The sequence below is a fragment of the Pan paniscus genome, chromosome 11, assembly GCF_029289425.2.
Source record: "Pan paniscus chromosome 11, NHGRI_mPanPan1-v2.0_pri, whole genome shotgun sequence".
Classification (NCBI taxonomy): Eukaryota; Metazoa; Chordata; class Mammalia; order Primates; family Hominidae; genus Pan; species Pan paniscus.
Genome location: NC_073260.2, coordinates 44032721 through 44050080, shown reverse-complemented (window position 1 = coordinate 44050080; position 17360 = coordinate 44032721). Strand labels below are relative to the sequence as shown.

Genomic DNA, 17360 nt, shown 5'->3' with positions numbered 1-17360 from the left:
GGTTGCTGTTCTTCACTTATGAAGAAATGAGGCCCCAGTTTACACTGTCCATGTAGCTTGATAAATCTCAAGCCAAGAACTTACTTCCAAGTGAACCAGAGTTGATAGTATCTGAGATCCATGGTGGTACAAACTAAAATCTTCTCTGGGGGAATGACCTTAAACCCAGGCCTCAAGTAATTCCTTCAGATCATATTACGGCCAGCATGAATCACGATGAAAGCAGTCATGGAGCACGTGAGAGAACAAGGTATCGTGAGTGAGCACCAGCAAAGCAACAAACAGCAGAACCAGGAGAACAAAGACACCAAACAGAATGCCTGTGCACAGGGGAGCGGGATGAGGCCTGCTGCTACCGGCTTTCCCCCACTTCCCTGGCGACCTGTATGACGCAGCAGAGGCAGCCATAATCCCTCTGGAAACATAACTCCATTGGCCTGGGAATCACGCCCCCATCCCCCACAGCAGCTGCAGCAAGCTCTGCCCAGAGAGAGTCTCAGCTCAGACGGACCTAACCCTGCCCCCACCTGATGGTCTTTTTCTACCTGCCCTGGCAGTGGAAGGCAAAGGACATAATCCCTTGGGAGCTCTATGGCCCTGCCCACTGCCTTACCCTAGGGCAAGCTTGTATCCTCCCTATACAACCACAGCTGATGCACTCTTGAAAGTGCCACCTCCTGGCTGGGGGCCAACCAACACAAAACCAGGGCACTTAACAAAAATACAACCAAGGACTCTGACAGAGTCCACTTGGCTCCCCTGCTACCTCCACCAGAGCAGGTTCTGGTATCCATGGCTGACAGGCCTGAAGATGGATCAGGTCTGTCCATTCTCCTGTACCAGCCAGGAGCCTGGTAGCGCCACTGGGTTGCTAGATCCAGAAGAGAAATAACAATCACTGCAGTTTGGCTCTCAGGAAGCGCCATCCCTAGGGGAAGGCAGAGAGTATCACATCAAAGGAGCATCCTATTGGATTAAAGAATCTGAACAGCAGCCCTTGAGCCCCAGATCTTCCCTCTGAAACAGTCTACTCAAATGAGAAGGAACTGGAGAAACAATTCTGGTAATATGATAAAACAAGATTCCTTAACATCCCCAAAAGATCACACTAGCTCACCAGCAATGAATCCAAACCAAGGCAAAATTTCAGAATTGCCAGAAAAAGAATTCAGAAGGTTGACTGTTAAGCCAATCAAGGAGGCACCAGAGAAAGGAGAAGTCCAACTCAAAGAAATAATAATTTTAAAAAATGATAGAGGATATGAATGAAAAAATCTTCAGTGAAATAGATAGCATAAATAAAACACAATCACAACTCCTAGAAATGGAGGACACAGAGAATTGTAAAATGCACTGGAAAGTCTCAGCGATAGAATCAAATAAATAGAAGAAAGAACTTCAGAGCTAAAGAACAAGGCTTTTGAGTTAACCCAAGCTGACAAAGACAAAGAAAAATAAATTTTTAAAAAAATCAACAAAGCCTGCAAGAAATTAGGGATTATGTTAAGTGACCAATCCTAAGAATAATTGATATTCCCAAGGAAGAAGAGAAATCTAAAAGTTTGGAAAACATATTTGAGGGAATAATCGAGGAAAGCTTCCCTGGCCTTGCTAGAGATCTAGACATCCAAATACACGAAGCTCAAAGAACACCTGGGAAATTCATTGCAAAACGATCATTGCCTAGGCACACAGTCATCAGGTTATCTAAAGTCAAGACAAAGGAAAGAATCTTAAGAGCTAGGAGGCAAAAAAAATCAGGTAACCTATAAAGGAAAACCCATCAGGTTAACAGCAGATTTCTCAGCAGAAACCCTATAAGCTAGATGGTATTGGGGTCCTATCTTTAGACTCCTTAAACAAAACAATTATCAGCCAAGAATTTTGTATTCAGTGAAATTAAGCTTCAGAAATGAAGAAAAGATAGTCTGTTTCAGACAAACAAATGCTGAGAGAATTTACCACTACTAAGCCAGAACTACAAGAACTGCTAAAAGGAGCTCTAAATCTTGAAACAAATCCTCAAAATATACCAAAATAGAATCTCCTTAAAGCATAAATTTCACAGGACCTATAAAACAACAATACTATGAAAAAAAAAAAAACCCACAAGGTATTCAGGAAATAAATAGCACAGTGAATAGAATAGTAACTCACATCTCAATATTAACATTGAATGTAAATAGCCTAAATGCTCCACTTAAAAGTTACAGAATGGCAGAATGGATAAGAATTCACCAACCAAGTATCTGCTGTTTTCAAGAGACTCACCTGACACAGAAGGATTCACATAAACTTAAGGTAAAGGGGTGGAAAAAGATATTCCATGCAAATGGACACCAAAAGTGAGCTGGAGTAGCTATTCTTATATCAGACAAAACAAACTTTAAAGCAACAGCAGTTTAAAAAAAGACAAAGAGGGACATTATATAATGATAAAAGGACTGGTCCAACAGGAAAATACCGCAATCCTAAATATATATGCACCTAACACTGGAGCTCCCAAATTTACAAAACAGTTACTACTAGGCTTAAGAAATGAGATAGACAGCAACACAATAATAGTGGGGACTTCAATACTCCACTGACAGTACTAGACAAGTCATCACGACAGAAAGTCAACAAGGAAATAATGGACTTAAAGTATATCCTGGAACAAATGGACTTAAGAGATATTTACAGAACATTCTACCCAACAACTGCAGAATATGTATTCTATCCATTGGCACATGGAATATTCTCCAAAATTTTAGACCATATGATAGACCACAAAACAAGTCTCGGTAAGTTTAAGAAAATTGAAAGTATAGCAAGTACTGTGTCAGACCACAGTGGAATAGAATCGGAAATCAACTCCAAAAGGAACCCTCAAAACCATGCAAATACATGGAAATTAAATAACCTGCTCCTCCTGAATGATCATTGGGTCAACAATGAAATTTAGATAGAAATTAAAAAATTATTTGAACTGAATGATAATAGTGACACAACCTATCAAAACCTCTGGGATACAGCAGAGGTGGTGCTAAGAGGAAAGTTCATAGCATTAAATGCCTACATCAAAAAGTCTGAAAGAGCACAAACAGACAATCTAAGGTCAACACCTCAAGGAGCTAGAGAAACAAGAACAAACCAAATCAAACCCAGCAGAAGAAAAGAAATAACCAAGATCACTGCAGAACTAAATGGAATTGAAACCAAAGAAAAACACAAAAGATAAATAAAACAAAAAGCTGGCTCTTTGAAAAGATAAATAAAATTGATATACCATTATCAAGATTAACCAAGAAAAGAAGAGAGAAGATCCAAGTAAGTTGAATTAGAAACAAAACGGGAGATACTACAACCAATACCACAGAAATACAAAAGACCAAGGCTACTATGAACTCCTTTATGCACATAAACTAGAAAACCTAGAGGAGATGGATAAATTCCTGGAAATATACAACCCTCCTAGATTAAACCAGGAAGAAATAGAAACTCTGAACAGACCAATAACAAGCAGCAAGATTAAAATGGAAATTAAAAAGTTACCAACAAAAAAAAGTCCAGGACCAGATGGATTCACAGCTGAATTGTATCAGACATTCAAAGAAGAATTGGTACCAATCATACTGACACTATTCCATAAGACAGAGAAAGAAGGAATCCTCCCTAAATCATCCTATGAAGCCAGTATCACCCTAATACCAAAACCAGGAAAGGACATAACACAGACAAAAAAGAAACTACAGACCAATATCCCTGATGAACATAGATGCAAAAATCCTCAACAAAATACTAGCTAACCAAATCCAACAGTATATCAAAAAAGTATCCATCATGATCAAGTGGATTTCATACCAGAGATGCAGGGATGGTTTAACATCCACAAGTCAATAAATCTGATACAACACATAAACAAAATTAAAAACAAAAATCACATGATCATCTCAACAGACACAGAAAAAAGCACTTTAAAAATCCAGCATCCCTTTATGATTAAAACTCTCAGCAAAATAGGCATAGAAAGGACACACCTTAAGGTAATAAAAGCCATCTATAACAAACCCACAGCCAACATTATACTGAATGGGGAAAAGTTGAAAGCATTCCCCCTGAGAAGTGGAACACGACAAGGATGCCGACTTTCACCACTTCTATTCAACATAGTACTGGAAGTCCTAGCCACAGCAATCAGACAACAGAAATAAATAAAGGCCATCCAAATAGGTAAAGAGGAGTCAAACTGTCATTGTTTGCTGATGACATGATCATATACCTAGAAAATCATAAAGACTCATCAAAAAGCTCCTAGAACTGGCAGAAGAACTAAGCAAAGTTTCAGGATACAAAATTACTGTACACAAATCAGTAGCCCTGCTTACACCAACAACAACCAAGCTGAGAATCAAATCAAGAACTCAACTTCTTTTACGACAGCTGCAAATAAATAAATAAATAAATAAAATACTTAGGAATATAATTAACCAAGGAAGTGAAAGACCTCTACAAGGAAAACTACAAAACACTGTTGAGAGAAATAATAGATGACACAAATAAATGGAAACACATCCCATGCTCATGGATGTGTAGACTCAATATTGTAAAAATGACCATACTGCCAAAAGCAATCTACAAATTCAATGCTTTTCCCATCAAAATACCACCATCATTCTTCACAGAACTAGAAAAAACGATCCTAAAATTCATGTGGAACCAGAAAAGTGCCTGCATAGCCAAAGCAAAGACTAAGAAAAAAGAGCAAATCTGGTGACATCACATTACCTGATATCAAACTATACTATAAGGACACTGTTGCCCAAACAGTATGGTACTGGTATAAAAACAGGCATATAGACCAAAGGAACAGAATGAATAACCCAGAAATAAAGCCAAATACTTACAGTCAACTGGTCTTCAAAAAAGCAAACAAAAACATAAAGTGGGGAAAGGATACCCTATTCAACAAATGGTGCTGGGACAATTGGCCAATCACATGTAGAGGAATTAAACTGGATCCTCATCTCTCACCTTATACAAAAGCCAACTCAAGATGGATTGAAGACTTAAATCTAAGGCCTGAAACCATAAAAATTCTAAGAGATAAGATTGAAAAAGCCCTTCTAGACATTGGCTTAGGCAAAGACTTCATGACCAAGAACCCAAAAGTAAATGCAACTAAAGCAAAGATAAATAGATAGGACTTAATTAAACTAAAAAGTTTCTGCACAGCAAAAGAAATAACCACCAGAGTAAACAACCCACAGAGTGGGAGAAAATCTTTGCAATCTATACATCTGACAAAGAACTAATATCCAGAATCTACAAGGAACTCAAACAAATCAGCAAGAAAAAACAACCTCATCAAAAAGTGGGCTAAGGACATGAATAGACAATTCTCAAAAGAACATATACGAATGGCCACCAAACATATGAAAAAATGCTCAATATCACTAATGATCAGGGAAACACAAATCAAATCCACAATGCGATATCTTTACTCCTGCAAGAATGGCCATAATCAAAAAATTGAAAAATAATAGATGTTGGCATGGATGTGGTGAAAAGGGAACACTTTTACACAGCTGATGGGAAGGTAAACTAATTCAACCACTGTGGTAAACACTGTGAAGATTCCTTAAAGAACTAAAAGTAGATCTACCATTTGATCCAGCAATCCCACTACCGGGTATCTACTCAGAGGAAAAGAAGTCATTTTACAAAAAAAGATACTTGCATACTCATGTTTATAGCGGCACAATTCGCAATTGCAAAAATATAGAACCAGCCCAAATGCCCATCAGTCAACGAGTAGATGAAGAAAATGTGGTGTATATATACACCAGGGAAGACTACTGAGCCATAAAAAGGAACAAAATATTGGCATTTGCAGCAACCTGAATGGAATTGGAGACCATTATTTTAAGTGAAGTAACTCAGGAATGGAAAACCGAACATCGTATGTTCTTACTCATAATTGGGAGCTAAGCTATGAGGATGTAAAGGCATAAGAATGATGCAGTGGACTTCGGGGACTTGGGGGAAAGGATAGGAGGGGGTGAGGGATAAAATACTACACATTGGGTACAGTGTACACTGCTTGGGTGATGGGTGCACCAAAATCTCAGAAATCTCCACTTAGTAACTTATTCATGTAACCAAACACCACCTGTTCCCCAAAAACCTATTGAAATAATAATTAAAAAAAGAATGCCCATGCACAGAATGCACAATGACCAGTTGGAATATATTTGAAGAAATATATTTCAAGAAATAAAAGAGGCTATGAAACATACACTTACAGAAAAAGAGACTTTCAAATGACCGGGTGGACTTAAAATGGAAGAGAAGAGAGTGAGTCAGCAAAGCAGACAGTGCATCACTGTGGGACCTAAAATGCCCAGTGAAGAAAGAGGGACTTTGTATATGAACATGATGGAACCACCGAAATCTCCAAACAGTGAGCCTGACATATGCTAAGTGGGGTTTAACCAGGACTAATCTGGTAGGCATGTGCAGAAGGGACAAAAAGGGTGAGGGTAGCGTAAAGATTAACCACAAATCCCATCGTAGGAGTACCAGTGTGTTTCCCTAGAAGTGATGAGAGTGGAAAGAGTGTATGGAGGTGGAGAAGGCATCACAATGGAGAAATCAACAGTATTTGGTGCCCGGATGGCAAGGGAGTGGGGGAGGATTCTGCTCTAAGCCTTAGAGTCACTAATACCTTGTATTCCCTTCTAGAACGTTCCCAAACCCAAATCCCTGGGTTCATCCTCAGCTTCCACTCAGCCACTGTGACCTGGGGAGACCTTGGGAACCATGACCTTTCAAGAAGCACCAGAACGCAGTCAGCCTCCTATTAACAAAAAAAAATAGGGACTCCACCCAGCCCTTCTGAGACTGGAGTCGTACTAATGGTGCATTAAATATTAGGAAGCCTTTTCACACACCCTGCCTCAATGGATCCTTGAAGTAGGTGGTTGAGCCCTTCGTCCTTACTTGTTTTCTGAGTGGTAAACCTGAGGCTCATCAGCATGAAGGGACATCCCCAAAGTCAAACAGGTTGGGGAGTTGGGGAGCCTGGACTAGGCTACTCCAGGTTAGACCTGTCCTCCTTCTTCCACATCTTGAAAGAGGAGACCTCAGGATGGAACCTGTTGGTTTTCATTATGTTCCATTGTCTTTGGGTCCTTGCATGGATACAAGGCATAAAAAGAAATGAAGTTGCTGGAAACTTTAGTTCTAGTGGGTTCACAGCTATAAAGAAGGAATTGTGTAATGCAATGCATTTTGCAATTTCTCTGATGCTTTTAATCATAAGCAAGTAGGATATGGGGGAGGGGCAATGGCGTGGGGAAAGGGTGGAAAGAGGACTGGAGTTGCTCAGAGAGATACAGTTGTAAAAAGGGATAGCAGCTGAGTTTCTGACGCTAAATTTTTGGTGCCCTATGGTGTTAATTAGACATTTCTTTTCAATCTGATTGACAGTGCATTTTAATGAAGAAATAACAGAGCCCAGCAGAGCCTGGCAGTATACTCTTTTCTTACAATTTACAAGCTGAACTTCCCTTGGCAACCTACATCTGGTTTGCTCTGCTGGTAAGTCTGTCAGTAGAACAATGTATAGGGTCTTTCGTTTCAATAGGTTTGCTGTTGTTAAAGCCTTCTGCATTTTCTTCCGCTTAGTTCATTAGGGCTGTTAAATTTCATCAAATTACTTTCCTTAAGTTAAAAAATAGCACAGTTTTGACCAGTGTGAATAAAAATGGGATAGTATGAAAATGTGCAAGCTTTTAAAGGAAGAGCCTCTCTATTAAGTGTTGTATAGCGGAGGCTTCATGGGAAATTTTGTAAGTGTTTTTTTTCTCCCTTTAAATGGGATGTTTCCTGGAAAATTAGAATAAACCCTAAAGGATCCCCTAAGCCTCCTGTGACCACTTGGAAGCAGAAGGTCCCCACGCATTAAACGGCTTGACCACCTAGGAGTGCTGATACCTGGGCAAGTGTTTTTGGAACACTTTATTTTATAAGATTTCACCTTTGTTTATATTTCCAAGCAGATTTAAAAAAAAGCAAATACATCTTTTGTTTTTTTAACTTCTACCCAGGAGTAAATGTGCATCTCTGCCAGACACTAAGGGGGAATCTTCGCTTTTTGTAGATGAGCCAGGTGACCAGGGAGGACAGAGGCAGGGTAGGCTGGGTTGAACTTATCTTCCCTCACCTAGGGACAGGGGTGGCCTTAGGCCTGGGGGTACAGCTGAACCTACAAATTGCGGGTTAAGTGGCTCCAGTAGAGGCTATAAAGGCAGAGAGCCAAGCAGACCATTACGAGCTTCTCCTCCAGGAAAATGGAAGCCATTTAAGAAATTCCAGGAATTGCTTGGAACATGCAGGATTCTTAAACAAAGGACCTTTGTGACATTCAGAATTACCAAACTTAGGAGAAGAAAAAACTCACACCTCGCTTGCCTCCCTTTCCTTGGTCTACTTCTATTGCTTGGTCTAGATCAATTGAAAAGACCTCCAAATTTGGAATCTAACCACAACCCCACATTTTTGTGAGGAGTGCAAAGGGGAGTTGCACCTTCTTGAGGATCCTGCCCATATGCTGTCCCAGGTGTTTCCCACCTGGTTTGCACAATCTTCAGTTCTGCAGTAATCTTTTCTTTTCTTTCTTTTCTTCCTTTCTTTCTTTCCTCCTTTCTTTCTCTCTCTCTCCTTTTCTTTCTTTCTTTCTTCTTTCTCTCTCCTCTCTTTCCTCTTTCTTTTTTTTCTCTCTCTTTCTTTTCTTTTGTTTTTCTTTTGAGACGGAGTTTCACTCTTGTGGCCCAGGCTGGAGTGCAATGGCATGATCTTGGCTCACTGCAACCTCTGCCTCCCCGGTTCAACTGATTCTCCTGCCTCAGCCTCCTGAGTAGCTGGGATTACAGGCATGCACCACTATGCCAGGCTAATTTTGTATTTTTAATAGAGACAGGGTTTCACCGTGTTGGCCAGGCTGGTCTTGAACTCCTGACCTCAGGCAATTCGCCTGCCTCGGCCTCCCAAAGTGTTGGGATTACAGGCGTGAGCCACTGTGCCTGGGCTGTAATGTTTTCTTAGGTAGAAAAAAAATGCTGCAATTCATGCTTCATACAAAGTCTTCCTATTGCTGGGCCAGGTGTGGTGGCTCATGTCTGTAATCTCAGCACTTTGGGAGGCCGAGATGGGCAGATCACTTGAGGTCAGGAGTTTGAGACCAGCCTGGCCAACATGGCGAAAACCCGTCTCTACTAAAAATACAAAAAGTTAGCTGGGCTTGGTGGTGGGCGCCTGTAATCCCAGCTACTCGGGAGGCAGAGGCAGGAGAATTGCTTGAATACGGGTGGTGGAGGTTGCAGTGAGCAGAGATCGTACCACTGCACTCCAGCCTGAGTGACAGAGCAAGACTCCAACTCAAAAACAATAACAACAAAACAATAACAACAATAAAGTCTTCCTATTGCTGCAAGTATATGGTAGAAGAAAATCATAACAAAAACAAAAGAATAAAGTTAAATTCTCACTCAGCGACTTCTGCTCTCATCTTATCCATTAGGACTGGGCTGTGTGACCACCCCTGGCTGCAAATGAAGGTGTGTAATTTTTCGGCCCAGTGCTGCCCTGTCAAAATCACGGTGGTTAGGGAGAAGGACAGAACGGATATTGGATGGATGCTAGCAGGTTCTGCCCATTCATCATCTTTTATAAACTGTGGGCCTTTCTAATGTTAGTTACAATGAACCGGTCACAACAGCCCCATGCTGTTGTGAAGCACTTCTTAGTTCTTTATTCCCAGGCAATACAAATCCACAGTGAAAAAAAAATTTAAATTAGAAAATACACCTTAGAAAGAAAGATTTAAAAATACCTATAATCCATTACGCAGAGAGTACCAGTGTTAACCTTGCGGTATATTTTCTTTCGAACATGGATGTGTATGTGCATACACATACACATACACACAATTTTTTGTTTTGTTTTGCTTTTTTTTTTTTGCATAGATGGACCGATGAGATTTGAATGGCGAGGCTGACTGGAAACTTTGTAATCACAAAGATGGCCAAATCCATCGTCAGGGGTCCTCCCTCCAGGGCTGGTTCCTCCTCAGGAGGAGGGTCAGCTGCTGGGGGCCAGAGGCGCCCCAGGCTGTGAGGACTGCCTGGAGGTGGCATAGGAGGCTGGTGCCCAGCCAAGCTGAGCAGGAAGGAAAGGCCCTCTCAGGGCAGATGACCCCAAAGTTCTCTTCCTCCAAAAATGAGGATAGTAATGACCAAATCGTATTAAACATGAACATTAGAAAACATAATGATATAAAGTCACTTTATAAACTGAAAACGCTATACCACCATAAGGTGGTATCATAATCACTGTTTTTGTTGTCAACATTAATAACAATATCTAATATTTATTGAGCACATGCTATGTGCCAGGCACTCTGCCACTAACTATGTATGAATTATTTAACCCTCAGAATAACCCCATGGTATGGGTTTTTAAAAATTATCATCATCTTTTTTGTAGATGAGGATATTGAGGCAAGATTAGGTAACTTGCCTAAGCTCACAGCTGGTAAGGGACTGCTAGGACTGCAACCCAATTCTAATGCAGAATCCTGTTCTTCTAGAGAATCTAGTTTTCAGAGTCTTCATTATTTAGATTGTCTACCTTGGATGCTTTCTGGTTATTTTAAAATTCATTGCCTGTAACTTAAAAAATACTCCAAATATAGCCTGACCATCAAAGAATACAATGTGATTGATTATCACCTCCTTCATTTGAAATATTATGCCTTCATTAATGCATCCAGACATTTTATTGGTTTTTTGAAAAACTAGGTCCCACTGATGGCTTATCTGAATTTGAAGTCTGCATTTCCTAAGTCCTTCTCTTTTGCACTGTTAAACTTTATCTCCCTTACTGCGAACTCATACAAATGAAATTGGACATCAGTCTTTAATAGGTTGTCTTGATTGAAGCCCCAGCCAGCGTGTGGAAACTCTTAAGAAATCAATAAAATATTCTTCTGCTGGGTGTTCTATGCAAGATTCTCAAATGCTAATTGTTATTGTGAAATGGTGAGTCATCTGAAAGAGTTTCCTTGTCAAGCTGCATTGCATCATATGGGAACTGTTTTAAATAGACCACCCTGTACACAAACATTTTCATCTTGGTGCATTCAGGCACCACTTCTGTGTAGTGGGAGATTAATTGTCCTCTCCACTGAACAGGGGGAGCGGCTGCACAGGGAGCACCACGCGGGGCTGCAGGGAGGGCCAGAGCTCCTGGGTCTCCTCCCGCTCCATTTCCAGAGGGTGACATCTGATCTCTTCATAAAAGTGAAAATTTAACAGGAGAGAGAAAGGGTTGAGCAGCCCAAGTTTTCCACTGAATCAAAAACAGACCATTCATAAAAAAAGAAGATTCTTTAAAATGGAACTTAAACAGGATGGATGAGATAAGAATTTGAATTAAAATATTTTAAATGTTACTTTGAACAAGTCAGGACGAAAATGGAATGAAATTTCAAGCAGCATTGGAGGGGGACAGGGGGTGATCCTGGACTATGTATGAATACAGGGTGGAGAGAAAGAGGGGCCTTGGCTTGCAGAAAGTGAAAGAGACATACAGGAATTCTACTTAACTGGTTAATTTGCAGACAAAGAACAATATAAATTTCACTGTTTGAAGGAGGGGGAAATCTCCTCTTAGAAAAACAAAAAACAAAGCAGATTTTCACAGCTCCGCGCATATTTCCCTTCTCCGCAGTGATGAAAGTGTTTGCACTAATTTTCCAGGGAGACCAGAAAATATGTATAGTGTGTTTTGTCTCCAGTGGCATCCTGGGTCACTGAGCACCGTCATTCAATGCGATTTGTTGATGGATAGATGGAAGAATCGAACCTTTCAGCATCAGGGGAAAAAAGTAGCCAGAACTCAGCATCGATGGGAGCCCCAGTGGAAAATAATCTGAAATGTTAAATCTTAAAGTTACAGAAGATGCTGTGCCATGGAATGAAGTGCAAACACTGTCACTGGGAGAGGTCGGGCCCAATCGCTTTTGCCTCTTTCTGTTGGATAAGGTTATGCTTCTAGAAGATGAGAGGGCAGTGACAAAAACAGAGTGTTCCATGTGGCCTCTGAATGGACCAGACTCAGGCCCTCCAGGTCAATTGTGTGCAGAAAGAAAGGCCCAAACTGCTAACTAGGGTTGCCCAGAGAACTGGTGGCTGTGGGAGTGGGCGGGGGCGGGGCAGGGGAGGGGAAGAGAATTCTCTCTCTGCTCAGAAGGGAAAATTCTCCACCAGCTCTTTCCCAGCTGAGTGCAGAAAGGGAACACATCCCGACACCCCCTCAAGTTCCCAAGGGAACAGGAGGCCGCTTGAGCTCTCCCCTTCATCACCTCTTGGTTCACTGAATGAAACAGCCTCTTCCCTGGGGCTGGGGTGAGACCCCGGGCGCACCCGCATGGCCTGCTACTCAGCATCCTGCCCCTCTGCAGGCTCACGGGGAGTCCACTCCAAGCCTGGGTGGAGTGGAACAGCAGCTGAGCCCATTTGCCTTGACTCGCGGTAGGATGTTCAGACAGGAGCAGGTCAGGCGGATGACTGGGATACTGGACGACCTGGAATGGGATACAGGAAAAAGGAATGAGCCCCTGCCATGTGCCAGGCCTCTGCTTAATGCTTCACCGCAGTCCTCCTGCTGAATCCTCCCATTTGACAGATGAGGACCTGGAGGCGGAGGGACCGTGAGCAATCTGCCGAAGCCACATGTCACGTCAGTAGCAGAGCAGGATGGTCACCTCATCTGTCAGAAGCCTCATGATGGGCTTGGCCCAGAAAAGCACCAGCTCAGGGCCTTAGGAAGTCAGGGAGGGCTCCACGTGTAATGGGTTCATGTCTGCACAGAGACTGGACGGGGTGGTCAGTCATGAACCCCTGAAATGCCTACGGCATGAAGGGAACGACAATAGGCTGAAATGAGACTTTGTCCCATTTGGGACCTCAGGAAGCTGACTCTGAGATTTGCCTCCTGAAGTTTATTGAGGTACTCCCAGGATCAACATCTGTGAAGGAAGAGAAAGAGGCAGGATGAGGCAGAGAGATGCTGAGCTGCAAGGCAGTCTCCACGAGGCCTCCGACGACCCCAGGGCAAGTCTGAAGTGGAAAGAGCCCTCAGAGGGCGGGGCTTTTGTACCCCTGCCCCATCGCCCACTGGACACAGCTGTCCTGGGGAAGGGGCATGAACTCGGGAAAGTGGCTGTTTTGAGCTGAAGGCAAATCACAGAGAGGAATTCAGTTGAGAGCTGTGGGCAGCCAACACTCGGTATAGCCAAGAGCATGAAGGCCTGAGCTGTCGGGGGACTCTGGGACACTGTTCAGCTGTACAAAAATACCTCCACCAATAGGCCAAGATGGGAGGTGTGGAACAAGACCCAAACCAGGGTCCTTTAACGGAATCTGTGGTGGAGAGATACATGGTTTTCCACATATTAATATTTCTGAAATTGAGATGCATTTTGCAATTCAGGTCAAAGTAGGCTTGTCAGCTGCAAAGCTGTTATCAAATTGTAGGTGGGTTTTGGAACAGAAGATCTGAGAGTTGAGGAAACATCATATTGAACTGACTGGCTGATAATGAGGCTGCGGTGGGGGATGTATGAGAGAGGTCTAGTCTTGCCAACGGCTTCAGGAGAGGGACTCCTGCCACACCACAGCAGGGAGGTAAGGGCTCCTCCCTCTTGCTTGCTTCAGAGCTACCGTCAATAATTTTTGCTTACCTGGTTTTAGTGTGAACTTCTGAAAACAAGTAAACAAATAAATGAGTACTGCCAACCTTAAGTATCTTCAGGGGATTGGTCTCAGGACCCCCGTGGATGCTAAAAAGCAGCAGATGCTCAGGTCTCTTCCATAAAATGGTACAGTATGTACACATAGCCCACACACACTGTCCCATATGCTTTAAATCATCTCTAGATGACTTATAATACCTAGAACAATGTAAATGCTATGTATATAGTTGTTAACACTGTATTTTTATTTGTATTACTTCATATTGTTGCATTATTTTTTTAAGTCAAAAGTGTTTTACTGTTATTTACATATTTATAGAAAAAGGAATGTAGCAAATGGCTGAGGGTCGTACAAAAAAAAAAATCCAGGTTTGTATCCAAGTTGCTTCATTTACATCTGGGAGCAGGGCTGTCCCCACATCAGGCACAGCAGCTGCACTTCTCTGTTGCCCCTTTGCAGATGCAGCCCTGGGCACACTTGGCACAGCCCACAGGGCAGCAGGAGCAGATCTTCTTGCAGGAGGTGCATTTGCACTCTTTGCATTTGCAGGAGCCAGCACAGGGCCAGCAGCCGCCAGTGGTGCAGGAGCTGTTGGGGTCCGTTTTGAGCCAAGGAGACGCTGGAGTTCCCATGGGAAAGGTGAAGAGGCAGTCAGGCAACTGGAAGGTGTCATATGGTTGCATTATTATTTTTTATTTTCATTTTTTGAATAATTTTGATCTGAGGTTTGTTGATCCGTGTATGTGGAACCCTTGGACATGGAGGGCCAAATGTCATGACAAATTGTAGTACCTGTGGTGTGTGACTCCAGGGCCACTTTAATTAATAAACTACATTAGTAAACAGCTTTGGGTCTTTTTCAAACTGCCCTAGAAATCTCCTTAGAGGGTTCAACTTTGTTACTGGAAAAGACTAATGTGGCCTGGTAGATAGAATTTAAAGTCCACATAATTTTTAAGCAATTTTTTTTCCTGGCATTCACATGTTCTTGATTCTAAGTAATGTGTGCACCCTGACCTCTTCTGATTCAACTGTTTTAACTACTAACTTCACATGATGGTCAAGGAGCCATCCTTCAGCCCTCCCTCAGCAGTCCTTCAATATAATTATATTGCAAATTGTAGGATTAAATAACACATAGTGTTTACATTATCCTATGTACATATTACTCCCAGCCGAGCACTGTAGGGTACTGTGACCATGCCCCTGTCCTTACTGCCCCCTGCCTCCTCATGTTAATGATTGCTTTTCTTTCTTTTTCCTTAGTTTTCTTTCTCACACCTTTTAATAACTTCCTGGTATAACTTCCCACAACTTCCTCCAGCTTCCTCATGAAGTCATCCATCTGGGCCACCATTTTCTTGTAGACGTCCCTGCTGGAACCCTCCACTCTCCTTCTCAGTCCTTCTAGGACTTCTTTTATGGCCATCCTTTGGACTGCCTTCCTTTCTATGGGACTGCATTCTCTACTTCCTAGGTCTTCTATCTTCTCAGGGCAGGAATGGAAAGGGGGCAGGGCAAAGAACAGATACACACACACGCACACATGTATATACACACACATATAGATCACACTACTGAGGTATCATTTACATACAGTGAAATGCACAGGTCTTAATTGTAGAGTTCCATGGGGTTCGACAAATTAATATCTTGAGGAAGATACGGAGAATTTCTATCCCCTAGAAAGTTTCCCTGTACCCCTTCTCAGTTAATCCCACCTCATACTCCCAAAGCAACCACTGATCTGATCTCAATCACATACATTAGATTTGTCCTGCCAATGATAGAACTTCATATAAATGGAATTACGTAGAGGATATGTTGTGGGAGGGTCTGGCATTTTTCACTCAGCACAATATTTTTTAACACCCATCCTTACTGCTGCATATCATTTGTTCCTTTTAGTGCCAGAGCAACTGTATTTCATAAATGCCTGTCTTAGTCAGTGCAAGATGATACAAAAAGAATACCATAGACTGGGTGGCCTAAACAATGAACATTTATTTCCTCATCACATTAGGAACTAGGGTCATAACGTACGAATTTTAGGGAGACACATAAGTTCAGTCCATAGCATTCTACCCCTGGCCCCCCAAAATTCATGTCCTTCTCATGTGCCAAATACACATTGTCCTCAACATATGATGGTTCAACTTACAATTTTTAAATTTTGCGATGGGTCTATCAGGAAATAAATAACCCCACTGTAAGTTGAAAAGCATCTTCTGATTTTTTGACTTTACCATGGGTTTATCAGGGTACCGAATGCATTTTTACTTATATATTTTTTTACTTACAAGGGGTTTATTGGGACATAACCCCATTCTAAGTCAAGGAGCATCTGTACATTCATTCCATCCTCCAAAGTCTTAACTCATTCCAGCAACAACGCTAATGTCTAAAGTCCAAAGTCTTTTCTAAATATCTTCTAATTAGGTACAGTGAGACTTGAGGTATGATTCATCCTGGGGCAAAATTCCTCTCCAGCTGCGAATCTGTGAAACCAAACAAGTTGTATACTTCCAAAATACATTGGTGGGACAGGCATAGGATAGGCATTCCCATTCCAAAAGCAAGAAACACAGAAGGAAGGGGTGACCCAGTCCCAAGCAAGTCCAAACTACAAAGCAAACTCCATGAAATCTTAAGGCTTGGGAGTAATCCTTGGTTTGATGCCCTGCCTTCTGGAGCCACTAGGGTAAAGGTCCCACCCCAGCAGCTCTCCTGGCCAGAAGTTGCACCCCTAGCTTCTCTACCAGGCAAAGATTGTGCCTCCACATCTTTGGTTGGAAGCTGTCTGGACTATTGAAACCAAGGCAATGGTCCTTCAAATTGGAGGCAGAGGACCTCCAAATTGCCTCGGGGCCCTTCATCCCTTTTACTAGATGATAGCACAAAGTCACGGCCTTCCTTCATTCCATCCCATGTTCTGTTTTTTTTAGTCCCAGCCAGCAGTGTCTCTGCAGGTGTAATCCCATCTGTATTCCCGGCCTCTGTTGAAATGGCTGATTAAGTTCATGGTACACAGCCACACTAATCTCTTTATGAAATGGTTGGTCCACCACACCCTTAGTGTTCTCTTCAGTACACACTTTCTCATTTTTCGTCATATGAACAGACAGAGAATTTTCCAAATCTTTAAACTCTGGTTCATTTTTGCTCAACAATTCCTTTTTCAATTCATTTCTCTCTTCTTGCATTTTACTACAAGCAACTGGGAGGAACCAAGTCACTTCTTCAACATTTTGCTTAGAAATCTCCTCAGTAAAATATCCAGTTTCATCCCTTGCAAGTACTACCTTCCACAAAACACTAGGACACAAACACAATTCAGCCAAGTTATTTGCCACTGTATAATAAGGATGGCCTTTCCACCGTCATCCAATAACACTCCTCATTTACGTCTGAGACCACATCAGAAAGGCTTTTACCTCCATATTTCCATCAACATTCTGTTCATAATTACTTATGTATTCTTTAAGGGCCAGTTCATAATGATACAAGGCTAGATTCACAATAAAAATAAATTTAAATTTGTATGTACCTAATAGTATAACC

The 17360-nt window shown here is 41.9% G+C and overlaps 2 protein-coding genes across 2 annotated transcripts in view; both read right to left on the bottom strand.

Moving 5' to 3' along the window:
* The window catches only part of LOC129398674 (uncharacterized), a 46614-nt gene that overhangs the window by 12216 nt on the left and 17038 nt on the right, over positions 1 to 17360 (bottom strand). Inside the window, exon 4 of the mRNA XM_055117103.2 lies at positions 12407 to 12628. Within this exon, the coding sequence (XP_054973078.1) occupies positions 12407 to 12628 (222 nt within the window). The remainder of the gene's footprint in view (positions 1 to 12406; positions 12629 to 17360) is intronic.
* Positions 14149 to 15256, bottom strand: LOC117981754 (metallothionein-1E-like). Its single transcript, XM_034967792.3, has one exon. It carries the CDS (start codon positions 14480 to 14482, stop codon positions 14219 to 14221), a length of 264 nt encoding a protein of 87 aa, XP_034823683.1. The 5' UTR covers positions 14483 to 15256; the 3' UTR covers positions 14149 to 14218.

Excerpts from the sequence above, each read along its gene's own strand:
- LOC117981754 (XM_034967792.3), bottom strand. The coding sequence starts at position 14,482 with ATGCAACCATATGACACCTTCCAGTTGCCTGACTGCCTCTTCACCTTT.